Source organism: Citrus clementina, unplaced genomic scaffold, assembly GCF_000493195.1.
Source record: "Citrus clementina cultivar Clemenules unplaced genomic scaffold, Citrus_clementina_v1.0 scaffold_5, whole genome shotgun sequence".
NCBI lineage: Eukaryota > Viridiplantae > Streptophyta > Magnoliopsida > Sapindales > Rutaceae > Citrus > Citrus x clementina.
The window spans coordinates 42,351,908-42,368,334 of NW_006262201.1; the positions used below are offsets into that span (position 1 = coordinate 42,351,908).

Sequence of the window (16,427 nt, forward strand, 5' to 3'; positions counted from 1 at the left end):
TAAAATATAAATTCTACTAAATTTATCATACCACATCAATTTATACAAAATAAATTTATACAAGAGTTTGTAATTATATTATTACTCAAATAGAAATAACCATATATAAGCACTTCATATAACAAAGATTAACAAGATAAAAACATTCCTAAGAACAGTTTTGAGCTGAATGGATTTATGTATAGGACATGCCTAACTGTAGTTTATATTTTCATATTGAATTCCAAAGCCATAGAGATCTGCACTAGACACTCCAGCTTTGGTCGATCTTTCAATTCCCAGCTCTAATAGTCAGTTATCAGCTTCCTCACGGTCAGCTGTTAGCTCCCTCACCCTGCCTGAGCTTTAGCCTCTCTTTGTATTCTTTCAATTCTCTGTTGTATCTTTCTTTGTCCTTTAACCCAATGTTCTGGTAAACCTGCAAAAGAAATGATATCAAGTCAAAGACCAACATGAAAGATTTTCTTGATACCCAACCTTGGTCTCTAACTACTTGTCACTGCTGCCAGAAACCTCTCAAATGTCTCAGTCAGTCTCAAGTTACAACAGCATATGAGCTACATAAACTAAGGTACCCTTATGGCACGTCAAGTGTTGACAGCTCTACTCTAACTACTTGTCACTGCTGCCAGAAACCTCTCAAATGTCTCAGTCAGTCTCAAGTTACAACAGCATATGAGCTACATAAACTAAGGTACCCTTATGGCTCGTCAAGTGTTGACAGCTCTATAGATAGACGATGATAGGGCTTACCCAAAAGGTTATATCTCCATTTGTGGGGAAAGTGTTGGAAGCAAACAATGCCACACAGTAAAAAAATAAAAATAATAATAAATTTTTTTTTCACTTATACCTTCCTCTCTTCAGGACTGAGATTGGTCCAAGACTCGCCAATCATTTTTGTGAACTCACGTTCTCTATTAGGGTAGAGTGATTTGAGCTTATAATGCTTTTCAGCAAAGAAGAAATTGTAACCACTTCTGTTAGGTTTTGGGTAGCTGGGATCTCCCCTTCTTTTGCTTCTCCTCCTTCGACCATAGCGACGTTTGCTATTGGGAGTGTATGGTATGATAGCACCAACATCATTAGACTGGCAAAATGAAGTGGAAGGGCCCGGATGGTCTGGATGATAAAGTACCCCACTGAGAGTCTCTGAACCCAACTTCACAGACACCAAATAACCACAGTCAAATTTCCCATCTATTCTTCCAACTGCTGTAAAACAAGATTGGCCTGCATAGAAGATTGAATGATACAGTTTACAAAAAGCATGTTACATTGCTTGTCAGAATCCTGATGGTTTTGCTTCAAGTAAGCTAGATTAAAGTTGACTTGAAATTTTTTCTGAACCAATTCTGCAGCTTAGAATTTGGACCATTATGCTAAGGGCCCTTGAACAGTATATGAAAGTGACATTTCTTCATTTTAATTTCATGGCACTGAGAGACACAATTGAGTCTCCTCAAGTACTCTGAAAACAAAAATGATAATTTATGACATCAATTCATGCTCATTGGACATCAAAATCTAGCAAATTAGCATGGAAAGTTTTGTTTCTACATGATGTCACAGTGTCCATAAAATGCTTGAGGATTTTGATAAGCTCCAATGATACAATAACCACACATCCAGAATTAAGATAAATGTTCTGTGGGACCTGCTTGAAAAAAAAAATAAAAAATCATACAATTATCCAGATGCACATAAAAAATCAAGTATGCGGCATTCCACTGGCGAGCCCATAACAGAAATTCAATAGGCGTCAAACATTCATGGTCGCTAACCAATCACCTACATGTAATTAATTGACAGACTAAAGTTTAAAATCTAACCTTCAATATGTGAATCCGGATGATCATTAATCCTTTTCGGGGAATATTCCACAAGAGCCAGGCCAGGCCTGCACGAAGGGCTGTGAACAGAAAATGAAGCTGCTGCAGAGTGATAAATAAAATTAGACCCACAAACAGACCAAATAGAAGCAGACAGAGGCGTGTCAAGATTTGGTGATAAAAGACAAAAAACTCAGAACAGGTTACCCGTAAATACTGCTGAACCAAAAGAAACTCAAACTTACCTGAGGGAACACATGGGGGACCCTGCATCTTAAAGAAGTGAACCTGTTCATAATGATAAAGAAGAGTCAAGTAGTGTTTCCTTAACACAAATGAAGCACTTGTTGTTGTTGGAGAGAACTTAAATACTGCGCCTACTTCCCTCCATTTCTTCTCTGCTACAACCTACACCATCATTGTATCCCATAAAAAAAAAACATATATATATACACACAAACATATTTTCTAAAGAAAATTTAAAGCCGAACCTTTTCATAACCACCCCTTGTTGTAGCTTCCACATACAGAACGTGCAAATCAAGCTCCTTCCCTCCAATCACAGGAATCCTTGAAATATTACAAAGGTTAGAACTTTAAAAGAACAATTTTTTTTTTTCATTTTTCATGTTTTATCTTGTGAGTTCCCGTGAAAATCACATTTTGATCATTATTTTTTATTCTATAACCTCAAAAACTAAAGAAAAATGAAAGGGGGAAGGCTTACTCACATAAACTTGGTACCCATTATAAAGTGGAAGCGCCTGAGAGTATCCCAAAAAACAATGGGGTCTTTAGACACATCTTCATGAGAAGAAAGTGGAGCAGGATATAGCTTATCTTCAACCACACTCCGTCCTTTGGTTTTGGCCGCCGAAGATTGCGACATTGTGTTCCCGGCGACTTTTGGAAGTCGCTGGAAAATCAAGAAAGCAGAGAACAACTGTGAAGGGAGATAATAAGAGAGAGGAAAATAAAATGATTTGAAGATAAGATTATAATTAAAGAGTAGTAAGTCAGAACAAAGCTAGCATTAAAGCAGAGTTTTGGACGCGTGGGAGGCGACGGTTATGCAAAATTGGCATTTTCTAGCAATTTTTAAATGGGGCTAAGTTCTAAAATTTTCTAATGCTGGTTGATATTAAATTTATGTTCATTATTACACACAACCGCCTATTTTTTCTTTCTCTCTCCCTCTCTGTGTCATTGGAACCTGACATATTTGCCAGAAGCAGGCCTATTGTAAGCTTTGAATTGGGTGTGTAACTGTGCATTGGCTTTCTTTTCTCTCTCCATAGCTTGACATGCACTTGTGTTACTTATTCTGAAAATGTCTGGATCACATCTTAGCGTACACCTGTAACAAGATTTATGCAAAAACTTTTTGGGGATTGGTCTATTGAGTGCTTGAGTAAACTGGGCTTACTTTTCTTTTGTGAAATTTGCTTTCAAAAGTTTTGAAATATGTCTCAGCCTTTCATATCTGAGCAGTGAGCACGACTGGATGGTATATTGATTTGATTATATAAGGATTATTCAGAAAAGACTCTACGCGTTGAGAAGACAGACTCTTAGACTATGGTTTATAAGGAAAGCTATCAGCCTTTTTAGTTTTTATCAAAGACAAGTAAATAGATAAGGTAAATGTTTTAAATATTTCCTGTTATTAAATGGCTTCAACTACTTCAAATTAATGCTTCCGATAAATAAATTACACTATTGATTAATTACCTTCTTCGGGTTCATATTCGTTGACCGTAAAATCTCTCTTTCCACAAGTCGGTGTTTGTATAAAGATTTCAATTTTCAATGCTATCGGAGAGTTTTTCACCTCGGTGTATTTGAATGGATTTTCTGATTTTTTGCACCCTTTTCAAGAGCAAATCCTACCAAAACTGTTCAATGTAAAATTGTTGAGACTTACAGAAATGCTTCTGACCAGCTACAGAGGGCCCATACGTTTTAGGCTTTTTATCTTTTCATGCAATTGGGCCAGAACTATTTTTTCCCGAGATCAAGGTTATTTAGGTTTAAACACTAGACAATACTCTTTAGAATTTCAACATAAATATTAAGGGAGTGTTTGAGATTGAAGTGTTGTAATTTTTAAGTTATAGTTATTGTGTAAAAAAATTATAATTATGAAATAAAAGTTAGTAATATATAGTAAATTTAAATTTAAATTTTAAATAATAATTTTGATAAAATTATTAAAGATATAATAGATTTTCTATATACAAGTGAAAAATTATATCAACATATCTTTTAAGTTATAACATGTAGTGTTTATCAAACCCTTTAGTGCTATACCTTTTAAGTTACAACTGTCCAACCTCAATCTTAAATGAACCTTAAATGGGTTTATTGTGACATGCTCATATTTTGAGAGCGTCTCTCAGTAAGTTAATTCACTTAATTTTTCTCTTTTTAAACCTCATCGGACGGAGACACTCAATTTAGTCATTTAGGACTAGTAGATTAAGCATCGAGAATATTCTGAAAGGCTTTTCTGTTTTAGCAAGGGCTAAGGAGATTTTCGAGGGGAAAAAAAAAAAGAAAGTTTGGACAGAAGAATTGTTGGGCTTTCACCCCGGAGGGAGCCCTTCCAAAAGGGCTTGGGGCCAAATCTAGGCCTAAGATAGGGTATGGAAATAACGTGCCTCAATTACTGTCACCAAGTTTTTCTCTCGTAGATGTGGCAACTCGCGTGATGGCGTCAAGCCTTGCTCAACTAGCCACTTAACAATGCTTTGCGGAAGCGATTCTCAAGCAACATAGCACCAAAGACTCGTAAATGGAGGTTCTCGTAAGAGACCAAGCAAACTAACAACAAATAGCTTAGGTTTGTGTGATCATGGACCCCACTCTCCTTACCAAAAACTAGCCCCTAAAACACATTCACCCCACTATATAAACATATTTACAAATGACACCTCGATTCACTGAGGCTAGGTGGTGCGTTGCTCCTGCGCCAACTCAATTTTTTTCTCTTAAGATTAGGCACGACTAAGCATGAAAATTGGAAGCACATCTCCACTCCTCTTTGGATCATGTAACCGTTACGCACTAAGTATAGAAGCAAGAAAGTTTTGGCACATAACCACCAATGCCCACTTTCCCTTAGCAAGAAAGTTATTGTTAAGAAATTGAGCTTCCTCCCAAGATCTCTCCAAGCAATTTATCAAGCACCAAATTAATAAGAAAAATTAAATGGAGAATATACCAATCACACAACACAAGATTTACATGGAAAACTTCAAATCCGGAGAAAAACCACGGCCGTTGTCAAAAAGACAACCAGAGAAAAATATTCACTATGTGAAAAATTATTACAACCACACTCTCAGAAATAATTTTCTCTCACCCATAAGAACTTTATAATTTTAATTCCTTAAAATTATTCAAGCTCTAACTTTGTTTCTTCACAAAACTAGATGCACAAACCAAATGAGCAGCACCCTTTTTTTATAGCCAAAATTGGCTATTAAAATACTATTATATTTTTCACCGCCATTATCTTCTTCAACTCTTCCTTTTTCTTCTTCCTTGTCAAAGTTGTTTATTTCTTTTCTTCATTCAAAGATTTGAATGTCAACATTCAAATCTTTGAATGTTGACAATGGCTGGCACCCCATCTAGAAGGGCGGTGCCAGTTTACCTCTTTTCACATTCTCCCACTTGGAGATTTGATTGAGACCCGATCAATCTCCACACCAAGCTTATTATTTTCACCTTAATCATAATCCTCACCATAGAGAATTATCATACTCCACCATAAAGAGTATACCACTTAAAATTAATTACCAATTCTAAGAATTTTACATCGACACATGTCGAAATATCTTGCTGAAATTTATGGTGCAACTTCCATGTTGGCCTTCCTGGAAGTTTGTCAGCAATCGACATAAATTCTACCACACACCCTGCATTAATGCCAACCATGCATTGTGTGTAAATTTTGTGGACCTGCTAGTAACATATCCCCTTTCATGGTACCAGCGGTATACCATGAGGATGTCACCATCATCCATTTTACAAGGGACTATCGTCTCCCACGATGATGAGAGACTTACCACTAGCAATACTATCAGTATCTGATTTGGAGCCACTTGCCGATCCTGCTCCATTTCTACCATAACAATCTCTTTTTAAGTGCCCCGATTGTCCACACCCCTAACAGACTACTTTCTTCTTAGATTTACCTTTCTTCCAATTCCCTACAACTGCCAAAGCCGAGACATCTGTAGTTTCAGTACTTTCACTACTTAGTCTTCTTTCTTCTGAAAGTAAAGTACTAGTAACGTCTTCAAGATCTACTATCTCTTTCCCGTACATCAAAGTAGGTAACATGTGTTTGTAGGAAGTTGAAAGTGACTATAGTAATCTAAGCGCCTTGTTCTTATCTTCAATTTTAACTCCAATGGCTTCTAGTTCTGACACAATACCATTGAGAACACTGAGGTGATACCTTCAGCCATTCGCAGTGTGTGAAATCGCTCCTTCAGGTACAATCGATTTGAGATGCTCTTTGTCTGATACAACTTTTCTAGCTTCTCCCAAAGTTCTTTCGTTGTAGGAATTTTTCCTACATTTGCAAGAACATTCTTTGCTAGACACAGTCGTATGGCACTTGCAGCTTTATCATCTAATTCTTCCCAATCTTCATCACTTATACTAGCTTTTCCAGAGCCACTACTAGAAGCAGGGGATGGCTTCCCTTTCAATGCCTTGTGTAACCCATATTAAATCAACACATCTTTGACTTGAACTTGCCACAAGCCAAAGTTAATTCTCCCATCGAATTTTTCTATTTCAAATTTCACCAGACTTGAAAATTTCAATCCTGACATATTTGCTTTGCAGATCAGTTTTTACTCTTCACCACGGACTGTTTGGATTGGCTCCTACTGATTCACATGAATAGTATTGTATACGTGAACAGTACCGTATACGTAAACAGTGCCCCGACACCAAAACTTCAATTAATGGCTCTGATACCACTATTAGGAAATTGAGCTTCCTCCCAAGATCTCTCCAAGCAATTTATCAAGCACCAAATTAATAAGAAAAATTAAATGGAGAATATATTAATCAAACAACACAAGATTTACGTGGAAAACTCTAAATCAGGAGAAAAACCACGGCCGTTGTCAAAAAGACAACCAGAGAAAAATATTCACTATGTGAAAAATTATTACAACCACACTCTCAGAAATAATTTTTTCTCACCCACAAGAACTTTATAATTTTAATTCCTTAAAATTACTCAAGCTCTAAACTTTGTTTTTTCACAAAACTGGATGCACAAACCAAATGAGCAGCACCCTTTTTTTATAGCCAAAATTAGCTATTAAAATACTATTATATTTTCCACCACCATTATCTTCTTCAACTCTTCCTTTTTCTTCTTTCTTGTCAAAGTTGTTTGCTTCTTTTCTTCATTCAAAGATTTGAATGTCAACATTCAAATCTTTGAATGTTGACAATGGCTGGCACCCCATCCAGAAGGGCGGTGCCAGTTTACCTCTTTTCACAGTTATAACTGCCATTGCCCACTTCTCTTGTTTCCACTTTTCTAGACATGTACTTCAAAGCCATGTTTTTCCACAAGTTGCACCAATAACTATTCACTCATACTTTATTCTAGGACCCATTTCCGGAGAATTTCCGACCAACATGCTCCACGTTCAACTGACACTTCCCTTACACAGCTCGAGAGTGAACGCCTCTCATATTCACATAGTTTCACCATCGTGCATCCCCCATTGTGTTGCACATTTGTGTGCTCCCCTTGTGTACGTTTGCACTATTGCCTCTTGTCATCCCGCATTCTGTCCACTCGACCGGCGCACGTGCCCCATGCGTCTCGTGCTTGCATGCCTGTATGTCCACGCACTTGCGAGATGTTGCGCGCTACCCATGCATGCCCTTACCCGCGTTGTCTCGTGCTCCTCGCACTATATTCTTATTTATTAAGTAGCTTAAATTAAGAATAAATTTTTTTGTCTGCCTGAAAATTATTCCTATATATAATACTACTGTAAATATATTTTAATAAAAAGGTCAAATGTTCAATGCATCTTTTACTTTAATAGATTAGTTTGGTGGATCTCAAATTTGTTGATTGCCATGCATGAAATCGAGTGTGTATGGCCACTGTTATTGTATTTGGGCTTCGAAATAAAGCTTTGCTTTTACACGCTATTGCTTGCTTCATGCAAAAGGCTAATGAGTAAAAATCCAAACTAGCAAGTTCTATACATTTTCTTCAACTCAATATAATGAGCCAAACTTAGCTGGATTTAGACACACAAAAAAACAAAAAAAAAAATGGAAAATGGAGTGATGCAATTTGACCCCATAATTTTTCTCAGAAGCCCCTGGTTTTTAATTGCACATCACAAAAAAAATTTGAAGTTATGTTAAATACTTAAATAGGCCTTACTAAATTTCAAAATTACCCTTTTTATAATTATGATTTTTCTTATCTTTATTTAAAAGCAGCACAAGGCTTTGCTTGCATCTCATATATAACTGGTTTAAAGTGATTATGAATCTTTTATTGAAAATATGAATCAATATTATTTTTTTGAACTCTGATGTTGTTATTGGACTAGTAAACATTACTTGTCGCACAAAGCACTATCTTAAACAACAATTTCTATTTCTTTAAAAAAGGTTTTTTGGTTCAAAAAGGACACAAATGAAAGTGAATTAACCTCTAGAATATAACGACACTATTGTGAATTACACTCCAAACAATAGTTTTGAATAGTAAAAGAAAGAAAATCGATGAAGAAATATGAGATAGAAGTAGAGAACAATCTCTCTCTCTCTCTCTCTCTCACGTAGTTGTTAAAGATTTTATATATTTCTCTTATATAGAAAAACCCTCTACAGTACTCCTTTTTCTAATTCAATTTGAACTAGTTACCTATTTTCTTATTTAATTTGAACTAATCATCTGTGTGCTTCATAATTTAATCCAACTTAAATAATCTAAATTACAAGTCGATTTGACTTGTTCAACTCTAGTTAATAATTACACTAAACACTTGACTAATTTGAGGTCAAACACAAAAATAATTGCTCTCGCTTCCCTCAACGTGGGACATTAGTATTTTGAAATACTCATATAATTCCAATGTTTTCTTATTATGACAAAATAGAAATATAAAAAAGATAAAAGATAGAAAAATTAAAGTTTATGAATAATTGGAATAATATTGAATACGGTCTAAATAATAAGCCAGGGTTCTGAGGACTTTTATACTAATCTTAAATAATGTGAATTTACAAAACTAACAAACCTGAGTTATTATTACATAATGAAAGTCTACCTACTAACACAAGAAAAATAAAATAAATGACACTTAAATATAATATCATAAAAAAAGATAAAAATCTTTAAAATAATAAAAAAATAAAACAAAAATAATTTAAAATTGCAAAACGAGACCCAAAGAAATGAAATTTTTTATCGAACCATATAACCAACGGACAGACACCTGTTGTTCAGATTATGGATTCGAAAAGGAATCCTCCTCATGTTAGTTCACATCATATCATTTTGCTTTTTCTTTTTTTCTTTTTTTTTTTTAAATTTGTCCAGCCATCCACCCTTATTGTGAGCATAAAGCCAAATAATTTCCACCGTGAGGTCATAATTCTCCTCAAGTGATTTCGAGATTTAAATCACTCCAACCATCATGTGAGCATGAGGCTAAATGAGGTTAGACTTCTCCACTGCCGACCAAAAATAATGTTGGGGTAGTTTACTGATTACAGATGATGTAAAATAATTGTAAGCCAATTCTTGAAGGGCAGCTGACCTAAAATTAATTTTTTATGACCCCTTAATTGTTTGACAAGCAACAATTGAGTCATACTAAAAAAAAGAAAAAGAAAATTACAGATGTTGTAATTTAGCAAGATCCATCTTAAAGATATGCTTCAATATTTGATAAGTCAAGACTGAAACAGTTCTTTTTCGTTCTCCAAGCCAATGAGACATATTCATATTGGCTTAGGCTCCTTTCTTGTCCTCGGTTCATCGTGCATGGTTTTTGCCAAAGCCCCTTTTTTTATGGATCATGGTCTCTGGTTTCTTTAGAGTTTACTCCCAATAATTGAATCATATTGATTCCTACACTTTTTTCTTTTTTCTTTTTTTAATTTTCAATATGACTGTGATAGTAAGTATACATGTTGATGCCACGCCTTGCAAGAAAGACCATTATTATTAACATTAGTAATCAATTTCCAATTTTGTTTGAAGTTCTTGATATCGGTAGGTCTCTCTTTCACGACGATCTAATCTAGTATTTATAATAATAATAATAACGCTTACCTGGTCAACCTTCTCACGTATAATAAACCTTCAAGTCCCCCAAGCTGGCTTGTGTGTCATGCGAGCATTTAAGAAAATTTGTTATCAAGGAAACTATTCTGAATTGTGGCCCAGCCCTATCCTATCCGTTGAGCCCCCGGCACCACTGACGTAACCTCCAACGTTATGGCCCACTATTATCCATCATCTGTCATCGGTGTTGACAATTTGGCCCATAGATTAGAGAGACTGATGATTTTTTTAATTAAATTTGTTGGATCAGATTCAAAGGTCTGTGGATTAAAATAAAGAGTAATTATCATTTGTATATTTTTAGTTTATTCTATTATTAAAAATATTATAATACTTTAAGGATGTATCAATCGTTTATTTTAAATTGATAAAATATATCAGCTGACCACTAAATCGTTAGTTGCCGTTTAAGTATGATGACGTCAGAAGGGTAATTTGGTCTTTTTATATAATACAAGTGATAATTTAAGGGTATACAAGTAATAAAAAGAGAATTTAAGGGTATACAAGTGATAATTTTCAAGGGTAAAATCATCAATTTATTGTAATTTCGTTAACTTTCAAACGGCAACTAATAGTTTGGTGGTCGGCTAATACATTTTATCAACTAAGGGTGGACGATTGATACACTCTCAAAGTGTTGTAGTATTTTTGATAGCAGAGCAAATATAGGGTATATGAATTATAATTTCCCTAAAATAAATAAATCTTCAAACATGAAGCACCCAACCATTTTGATGCTTGCTTGAAAATGATTGGTCACCAGATATCTAAACTTTACCGACCCTTCAAGACAAAATTTCTATTATCTTCTAATTTACTCGTTGTATTAATAAATATTAATGAACGTTTGGGGAGAAGTCAGTGTTTGGAAAAGAGATAAAGGAAGCAAAATATCTTGATCACTTTTCTAATTCTAGTTACGAGGCCTCCTTCCAGGAAACCACTCGTATGCCCCCACATAATAAGCTAGTTTGTATGAGTATGAGTGGGAATAAGTGAACAATTTTGACATTTTATGTCATCTAGGGATCCAATTTGCTTAAATCCATCTAGACAATTTTGGAACATTTCAAAATCGTTGTGATTGTGACTCTACTTAATTTTGTTGACGCTATTGTTTCATCCAAAAACATATATGTGACTTTCCCTACGAGCATGGAAGCTGTATGATTTACCTTCAAATGTTTATTCGACACTTGGAGGGAACTATTCGCGAGCAAGGAAATTAAAGTCACATTAACTTTGATTATGCAGCATATAAAAATGATGAGAATCAAATGTGATTTTAGAGTACATCAGAATTTTTACATCTAATTGATGTAGATCAGATGTAAAAAATTGAATTTTCATCTTTATCAATTATCTTTTGTTCATGTCACTCTTCTTTTTTAATTTGTAAAAATATTTAGTTGAATTATATATATGTTTGTATGTATGTATTAATTGTCATACCTCTAATGCATGTAGATTTTTTTATTTTATTTAAACAACCATGCATACATACATTTGCTTGACAGCTTAATAGTAGAAGCCACGGGACAGCAGCAGCAAGATACGTGTCAGTAACTCAGTGACGGTTCCACCGAGTTGAATCAGACCGACTCCGATAGTCCGATCCAAAATGGGAGATGCTTGAGAATATACTCCTGTAACCATATGCCATCGGCGTCGTTTAGGGCATTAAGATAAGTGCTCACTATCCTCCCGCTTTATATATATATATATATATAAAGCAAAGGCCCTTGCTCTCCCCACTCACCGTCATCCCACCTTAGACAGCATTTAAATTAGTACTCCCCTTTCTAACAGCTTCCCTGTAAAACTAAAAGTAACGGCCGCCAACAACTTAATTTCTAATACCCCAAAAAAAAAAAAAAAGAACTATGTACTCTCAAGAAGACCAAGAACTTCTATTGGACAAACTTCAAGTGTTCAAGATCCAAGGAAGGGATAAACATGGCCGTTCTGTTCTTCGTGTCATTGGAAAAATCTTCCCTGGTGTGGATGAAATTTATACAGAATGTTCATTTGATTCTTTTGCTTGTTGAATATTTGATTTATTGTATTGAATAGAATTGTATGTGTTTTGATTGATATGCATGATTATGATGTATTTATGAATATTATATTGATTTGTTGATTATCATTTTTCCTTTTTTTTTCACTATCAGCTCGACTTGTGAGTGTTGAGGTATTGAACAAGTACTTGCAGGATAAGATTTTTCCCAAGTTAAGAGAAGCGCCATTCTCAATGGTTTACGTGCACACTGGCGTCCAACGGAGCCAAAACTATCCTGGAATCTCCGCCCTACGATCAATCTACGATGCTATTCCGACGGACGTCCAGGATCATTTGGAGCATGTTTATTTCGTGCACCCGAGTTTACAAGCCAGGCTCTTCCTAGCCACATTTGGCCGTCTCATTTTCAGCGGAGGGTAAGAATTAGATTCTCAAGATCAAGAGCACGCGCTTCTTTGACCTGTTCTAAATTCTAAATTCTCAATTCTAATGCCAACTTCACTACACTTGACTTCACCGTGTTAACGCAGGTTTTACGGGAAGGTCAAGTATGTGAATCGGCTAGAGTTTCTGTGGGACCATGTGAGGAGGAACGAGATTGAAGTACCGGAGTTTGTTTATGAGCATGATGAGGAGATGGAATACCGTCCGATGGTGGACTATGGATTAGAGAGTGATCATCCCAATGTTTATCGTGCGCCTTCTGTGGACTCTGCGTTTTCCATGTACTCCATGAGGTTTATCGCATAGGGATACGGCCATCCTGCTGTCCTGGGTTTCTACTTTCCCTGTCAATATTTAGCGTGTTGTAAAAATGTGCTTTTAGATCGTCTTATATATAATGGGACTGCTAATTAACTAGTTATTAAATAAAAAAATAATTTGTTCTTATTCTTATCTCTACATTTTGTTATAACACATGCAGGTCACCTCAGAAGATTAAAATCAGGACGAGTGCCCAGAGGGCACACTCGTCGAACTAATCTGATATTTATGTCTGGGCCATAGTTGTTGTCAATAGTTGGGCTAATTGGACTCAGACTGTGAGACATGTAAACCCTTATCCCAATAATTGAAGGGCCAGCGTGTAGCAGTTCCCTCACAAAGAATATTGCTTGGGGTGGGGGGTGGTGGGTATTGGTAGAGGTTGCCCGTAGCCATCACTGGTTTATTCTGAATTAGGTTTTCCATTTAACGATGGATTGAATGGATAGAGAAGGCACAACAGCAGGACCATATCATAATAGGAACATAAGCTCTATTTGATGACAGAATCAAACGGACAGAAATACAAGCAAGGTCAGCATAAAAATACAATGAAAATGTTGTACGACTGTAAGAGACACTTGAAGATACTATTATTGACTAGGTCTAAAGTTTCAGTGACATCTTAGATAAGGCCTGATTTCGGAAGCTGTTTGCATATTTACTAAATTCTATCCTCTTCTTGCAAGGAAATTAGACACATAAGTAACATTCACTAGGAACTCTATATCTGTCATTGAATGGCTAGCAATCAAATGATTTCAAACAGCTCCCCTTCAGAAAGAAGTGTTTGTCTCTTTGACGCCATCTGCGTAAGGTATCATCTCCTAGCAGAGCCAAGATGTTCTAATTACAAAAGCATTAGCAGGGTCAAAGAAACAACAACTTTGTAATACTCGAGAAAGGCTATTAAGAGGTCAGCGCTATCTGCAAATATGAACCAAAACTTCCATTCACTGTACCTATTTTCCACCCTCTAGAAAGTATATCCACCATATAGCTCTCCTAACTTCTATGAGCAAGAGCAACATTCAAAATTTTCTCATATAACTGCTTGTGGGAGGGGGAATTTTGGGGTTTTGGATCCCAGCGGCACACATGAAAGAATGGCTTAAGAAAGCAACCCTAGCATATTCGGCAATCTAATAGGTTTCTTCGATGGGACATCTGGTTAGTATCAAATTCTTAGACATTCAGAATATTTATGTGAATACATACAATCATACACAAATACCGAGTATTTTTTTAGGTGCATAATAAACTTCACATGTAACAGTGTGTTTGAAAGATGAGGACCAATTTCTGAAAATCACCAGCATCAAAGAGAGAATGTGAGCAAACAACATTGCAAATGAATGCATGAGATCTTTCTAAATTTGCATTACACGTCTGCACCAAGTTCTTATTGTCATGCTATAAAGCCCTTATATGATTTCTGTTGCATAATGTCATATAATCACAATGTTGTCAAATAAAGCACTAAATTTGACCCAAAAAGCTAATCAAAGAGGTCAATTAATAAGTGTAAGACAAGTAAAGAAGAACCAACGCTCACTAGTTATCCAACTGAATATTTAAGTATGGACATATTGTTGAATATATCACAAATAAACAGACTAGTAACCCACCATAACATATCATGGCAAGATCTGAGACCAGAAATTTTAATAGAATGCATTTTAACAAAGAAACCAATAAACAATAACATCTAGATTTACATTCACATTCAAGCCAAATAAATAAGTATTTACGCTGATGTTCAAGCCAAATCAGCATGGATTAGGTGTAACCCAAAGTGGTGGAGGCCATCTTAAGCGGAAATGCGAATAGCGTGGATAACAGGGTAATGGTTCGATGCTTCCATCCTCTAACTTGAAAATGCCTAGATCATGCTCTCCATAGACATCATCATAGTTACTCTCTGAGTAATCATCAGTATAATATATGCAATCTGCTAGACAGCCAGGAAAATCTGATGCAGACAATGCCAAAGAAGAATTTTGCCCTATAAACAATGCAGTATCGCCCAAGCTTCTCATTCTCTCCCACTGTGGCCCACACCAATTTAACTTAAAAACTTCAAACCTTGTGGTTCTATACACCAACTGTGGCTGATGAGGCTCAAAATCAAATTCAAGATCTAAATACCGTGTAACTAGCAACAATTCATCTTCTGAACCAACCAAATACTGCATATCACCACCAAACTGTGGCGGGGTTTGAATAATTGAAACCCTAGGTTTATCTTTATCACCAGCAATATCACATACTGTAATCAACCCGGCCTTATCAACCGCGTAAAATGATCCTTTACGATAGATAACATCTTCAGAATAAGATTGCATACCTTCAATTAAAGTCCAACACTGATCTCCATTTCTACAGTAAGCCAAATCAGCTGTTTGATTAAGAATAGCGACCGCCAAAAAATTATAGTCTTTGTCAACAGGGCTCGAAGACAGAACAATTTTCTTAATAAAAGAGTCACGCATTTGTCTTAGACTACAGTTGTAGCGGTCACCTGCTCCTGCTGGCAAATAAGAAGCAACCGTGTACTCCCTACCAATGTCAAAGTAACTGAAACTAACCACATTAGGAAATGAAGACAACGGAGGCAAGTGAATTTTGACTCGTGTCAAGGGATTCAGCAGGAGGATCGCTGGGGTTTCGTCGAGGATGATTACCCAGCCGTGAGAAGAGCCACAGTGGCGACTGCGAAGAGAAGCTTCTGGAAGGTTGAGCAAGTGGACTTTGTTGGCGGAGAGATTGAAGAAGGCGCAGTGTGTCTGTGACTGTGATTGTGATTGCGATTGAGGTAACATCAGCCAAGGGAGCTGAGGAGGGAGGTGATTTGGGGTTTTTGGAATTGATAATCGCCAATTGCGACACACTCTTTGGAAGCGGATGTAATCGCTGTAGAATTTGAGCTTTTTGGAGATCGCTTCTATTAGCTCCGCGGGCAATTCGGTCCAATCAACCTCCATCTTCATCAATTTCTAATCTGTTAATTCTGCAATAACCAACTCTAATTGATGGAGAGAGAGAGCCGATAGGCACGAGCTGCGTGTCTCGCGTGTGTTCATCTGAAACTGATACGTGATCAGGAGACGTTCCCGAAGTCAATTAGTGGCGTGGACGGTCAGCATGAACCTCTGAGTCAACGAGACTACGAATCGCCAACTCTTGCATATTATTACTTTCTTTTCAAAAAGGAGAATTTGATACTTATTTGCCGATGGTTTGTGGTGGAGTTGGCAAAATGGGTCATCGGTCGTATTTGTGTTGTGTCAGTTTTATATCATGTTAAATTTAGGTCGATATAAATCTAACTTATTTAATAATTATGTTAAAATATTGAGACTCAAATCCGACACGAAAAAATAATTGAGTTATCCAATAATCCGCTTAATATCTATATATTAAACAAAAGTTATATCAAATATTT

At 36.1% G+C, this 16,427-nt stretch overlaps 3 protein-coding genes across 4 annotated transcripts; 1 reads left to right on the forward strand and 2 right to left on the reverse strand.

Annotated features, from left to right (window-relative positions):
• Window positions 1-40: 40 nt before the first annotated feature.
• LOC18041139 (high mobility group B protein 9) lies at window positions 41-2,823 on the reverse strand. 2 transcript variants are annotated; one of them, XM_024184416.1, is made up of 6 exons: window positions 2,564-2,823; window positions 2,324-2,402; window positions 2,078-2,240; window positions 1,833-1,931; window positions 854-1,233; window positions 41-418 (listed from the first exon to the last, which is right to left on the reverse strand). In XM_024184416.1, exons 1-6 carry the CDS (start codon window positions 2,719-2,721, stop codon window positions 314-316), a joined length of 984 nt encoding a protein of 327 aa, XP_024040184.1. In that variant the 5' UTR covers window positions 2,722-2,823; the 3' UTR covers window positions 41-313. The 2 variants fall into 2 exon arrangements, with proteins under 2 accessions (XP_024040184.1, XP_006435276.1); XM_006435213.2 differs by having other exon boundaries at window positions 1,833-1,934.
• A 9,129-nt stretch (window positions 2,824-11,952) lies between these two features.
• LOC18042282 (protein GDAP2 homolog) lies at window positions 11,953-14,098 on the forward strand. Its single transcript, XM_024184540.1, has 4 exons — window positions 11,953-12,195; window positions 12,369-12,633; window positions 12,748-13,016; window positions 13,416-14,098. The coding sequence occupies exons 1-3, from the start codon at window positions 12,081-12,083 to the stop codon at window positions 12,965-12,967; spliced, it is 600 nt and encodes a 199-aa protein (XP_024040308.1). The 5' UTR covers window positions 11,953-12,080; the 3' UTR covers window positions 12,968-13,016; window positions 13,416-14,098.
• Window positions 14,099-14,498: 400 nt separating this feature from the next.
• On the reverse strand, window positions 14,499-16,162 carry LOC18042284 (F-box protein SKIP23). Its single transcript, XM_006435214.2, has one exon. It carries the CDS (start codon window positions 15,970-15,972, stop codon window positions 14,752-14,754), a length of 1,221 nt encoding a protein of 406 aa, XP_006435277.1. The 5' UTR covers window positions 15,973-16,162; the 3' UTR covers window positions 14,499-14,751.
• Window positions 16,163-16,427: the final 265 nt, after the last annotated feature.

Bases quoted from the DNA above. Each gene is read 5' to 3' on its own strand.
- LOC18042284 (XM_006435214.2), bottom strand. From the start codon at position 15,972: ATGAAGATGGAGGTTGATTGGACCGAATTGCCCGCGGAGCTAATAGAA.
- LOC18042282 (XM_024184540.1), top strand. From the start codon at position 12,081: ATGTACTCTCAAGAAGACCAAGAACTTCTATTGGACAAACTTCAAGTG. The intron at 12,196-12,368 runs GTGTGGATGAAA...TTTCACTATCAG, and splicing joins CATTGGAAAAATCTTCCCTG to CTCGACTTGTGAGTGTTGAG. The intron at 12,634-12,747 runs GTAAGAATTAGA...GTGTTAACGCAG, and splicing joins CGTCTCATTTTCAGCGGAGG to GTTTTACGGGAAGGTCAAGT.
- LOC18041139 (XM_006435213.2), bottom strand. From the start codon at position 2,721: ATGTCGCAATCTTCGGCGGCCAAAACCAAAGGACGGAGTGTGGTTGAA. The intron at 1,935-2,077 runs GTAAGTTTGAGT...ATCACTCTGCAG, and splicing joins TCCCCCATGTGTTCCCTCAG to CAGCTTCATTTTCTGTTCAC. The intron at 1,234-1,832 runs GTTAGATTTTAA...TCTTCTATGCAG, and splicing joins TCCGGATTCACATATTGAAG to GCCAATCTTGTTTTACAGCA.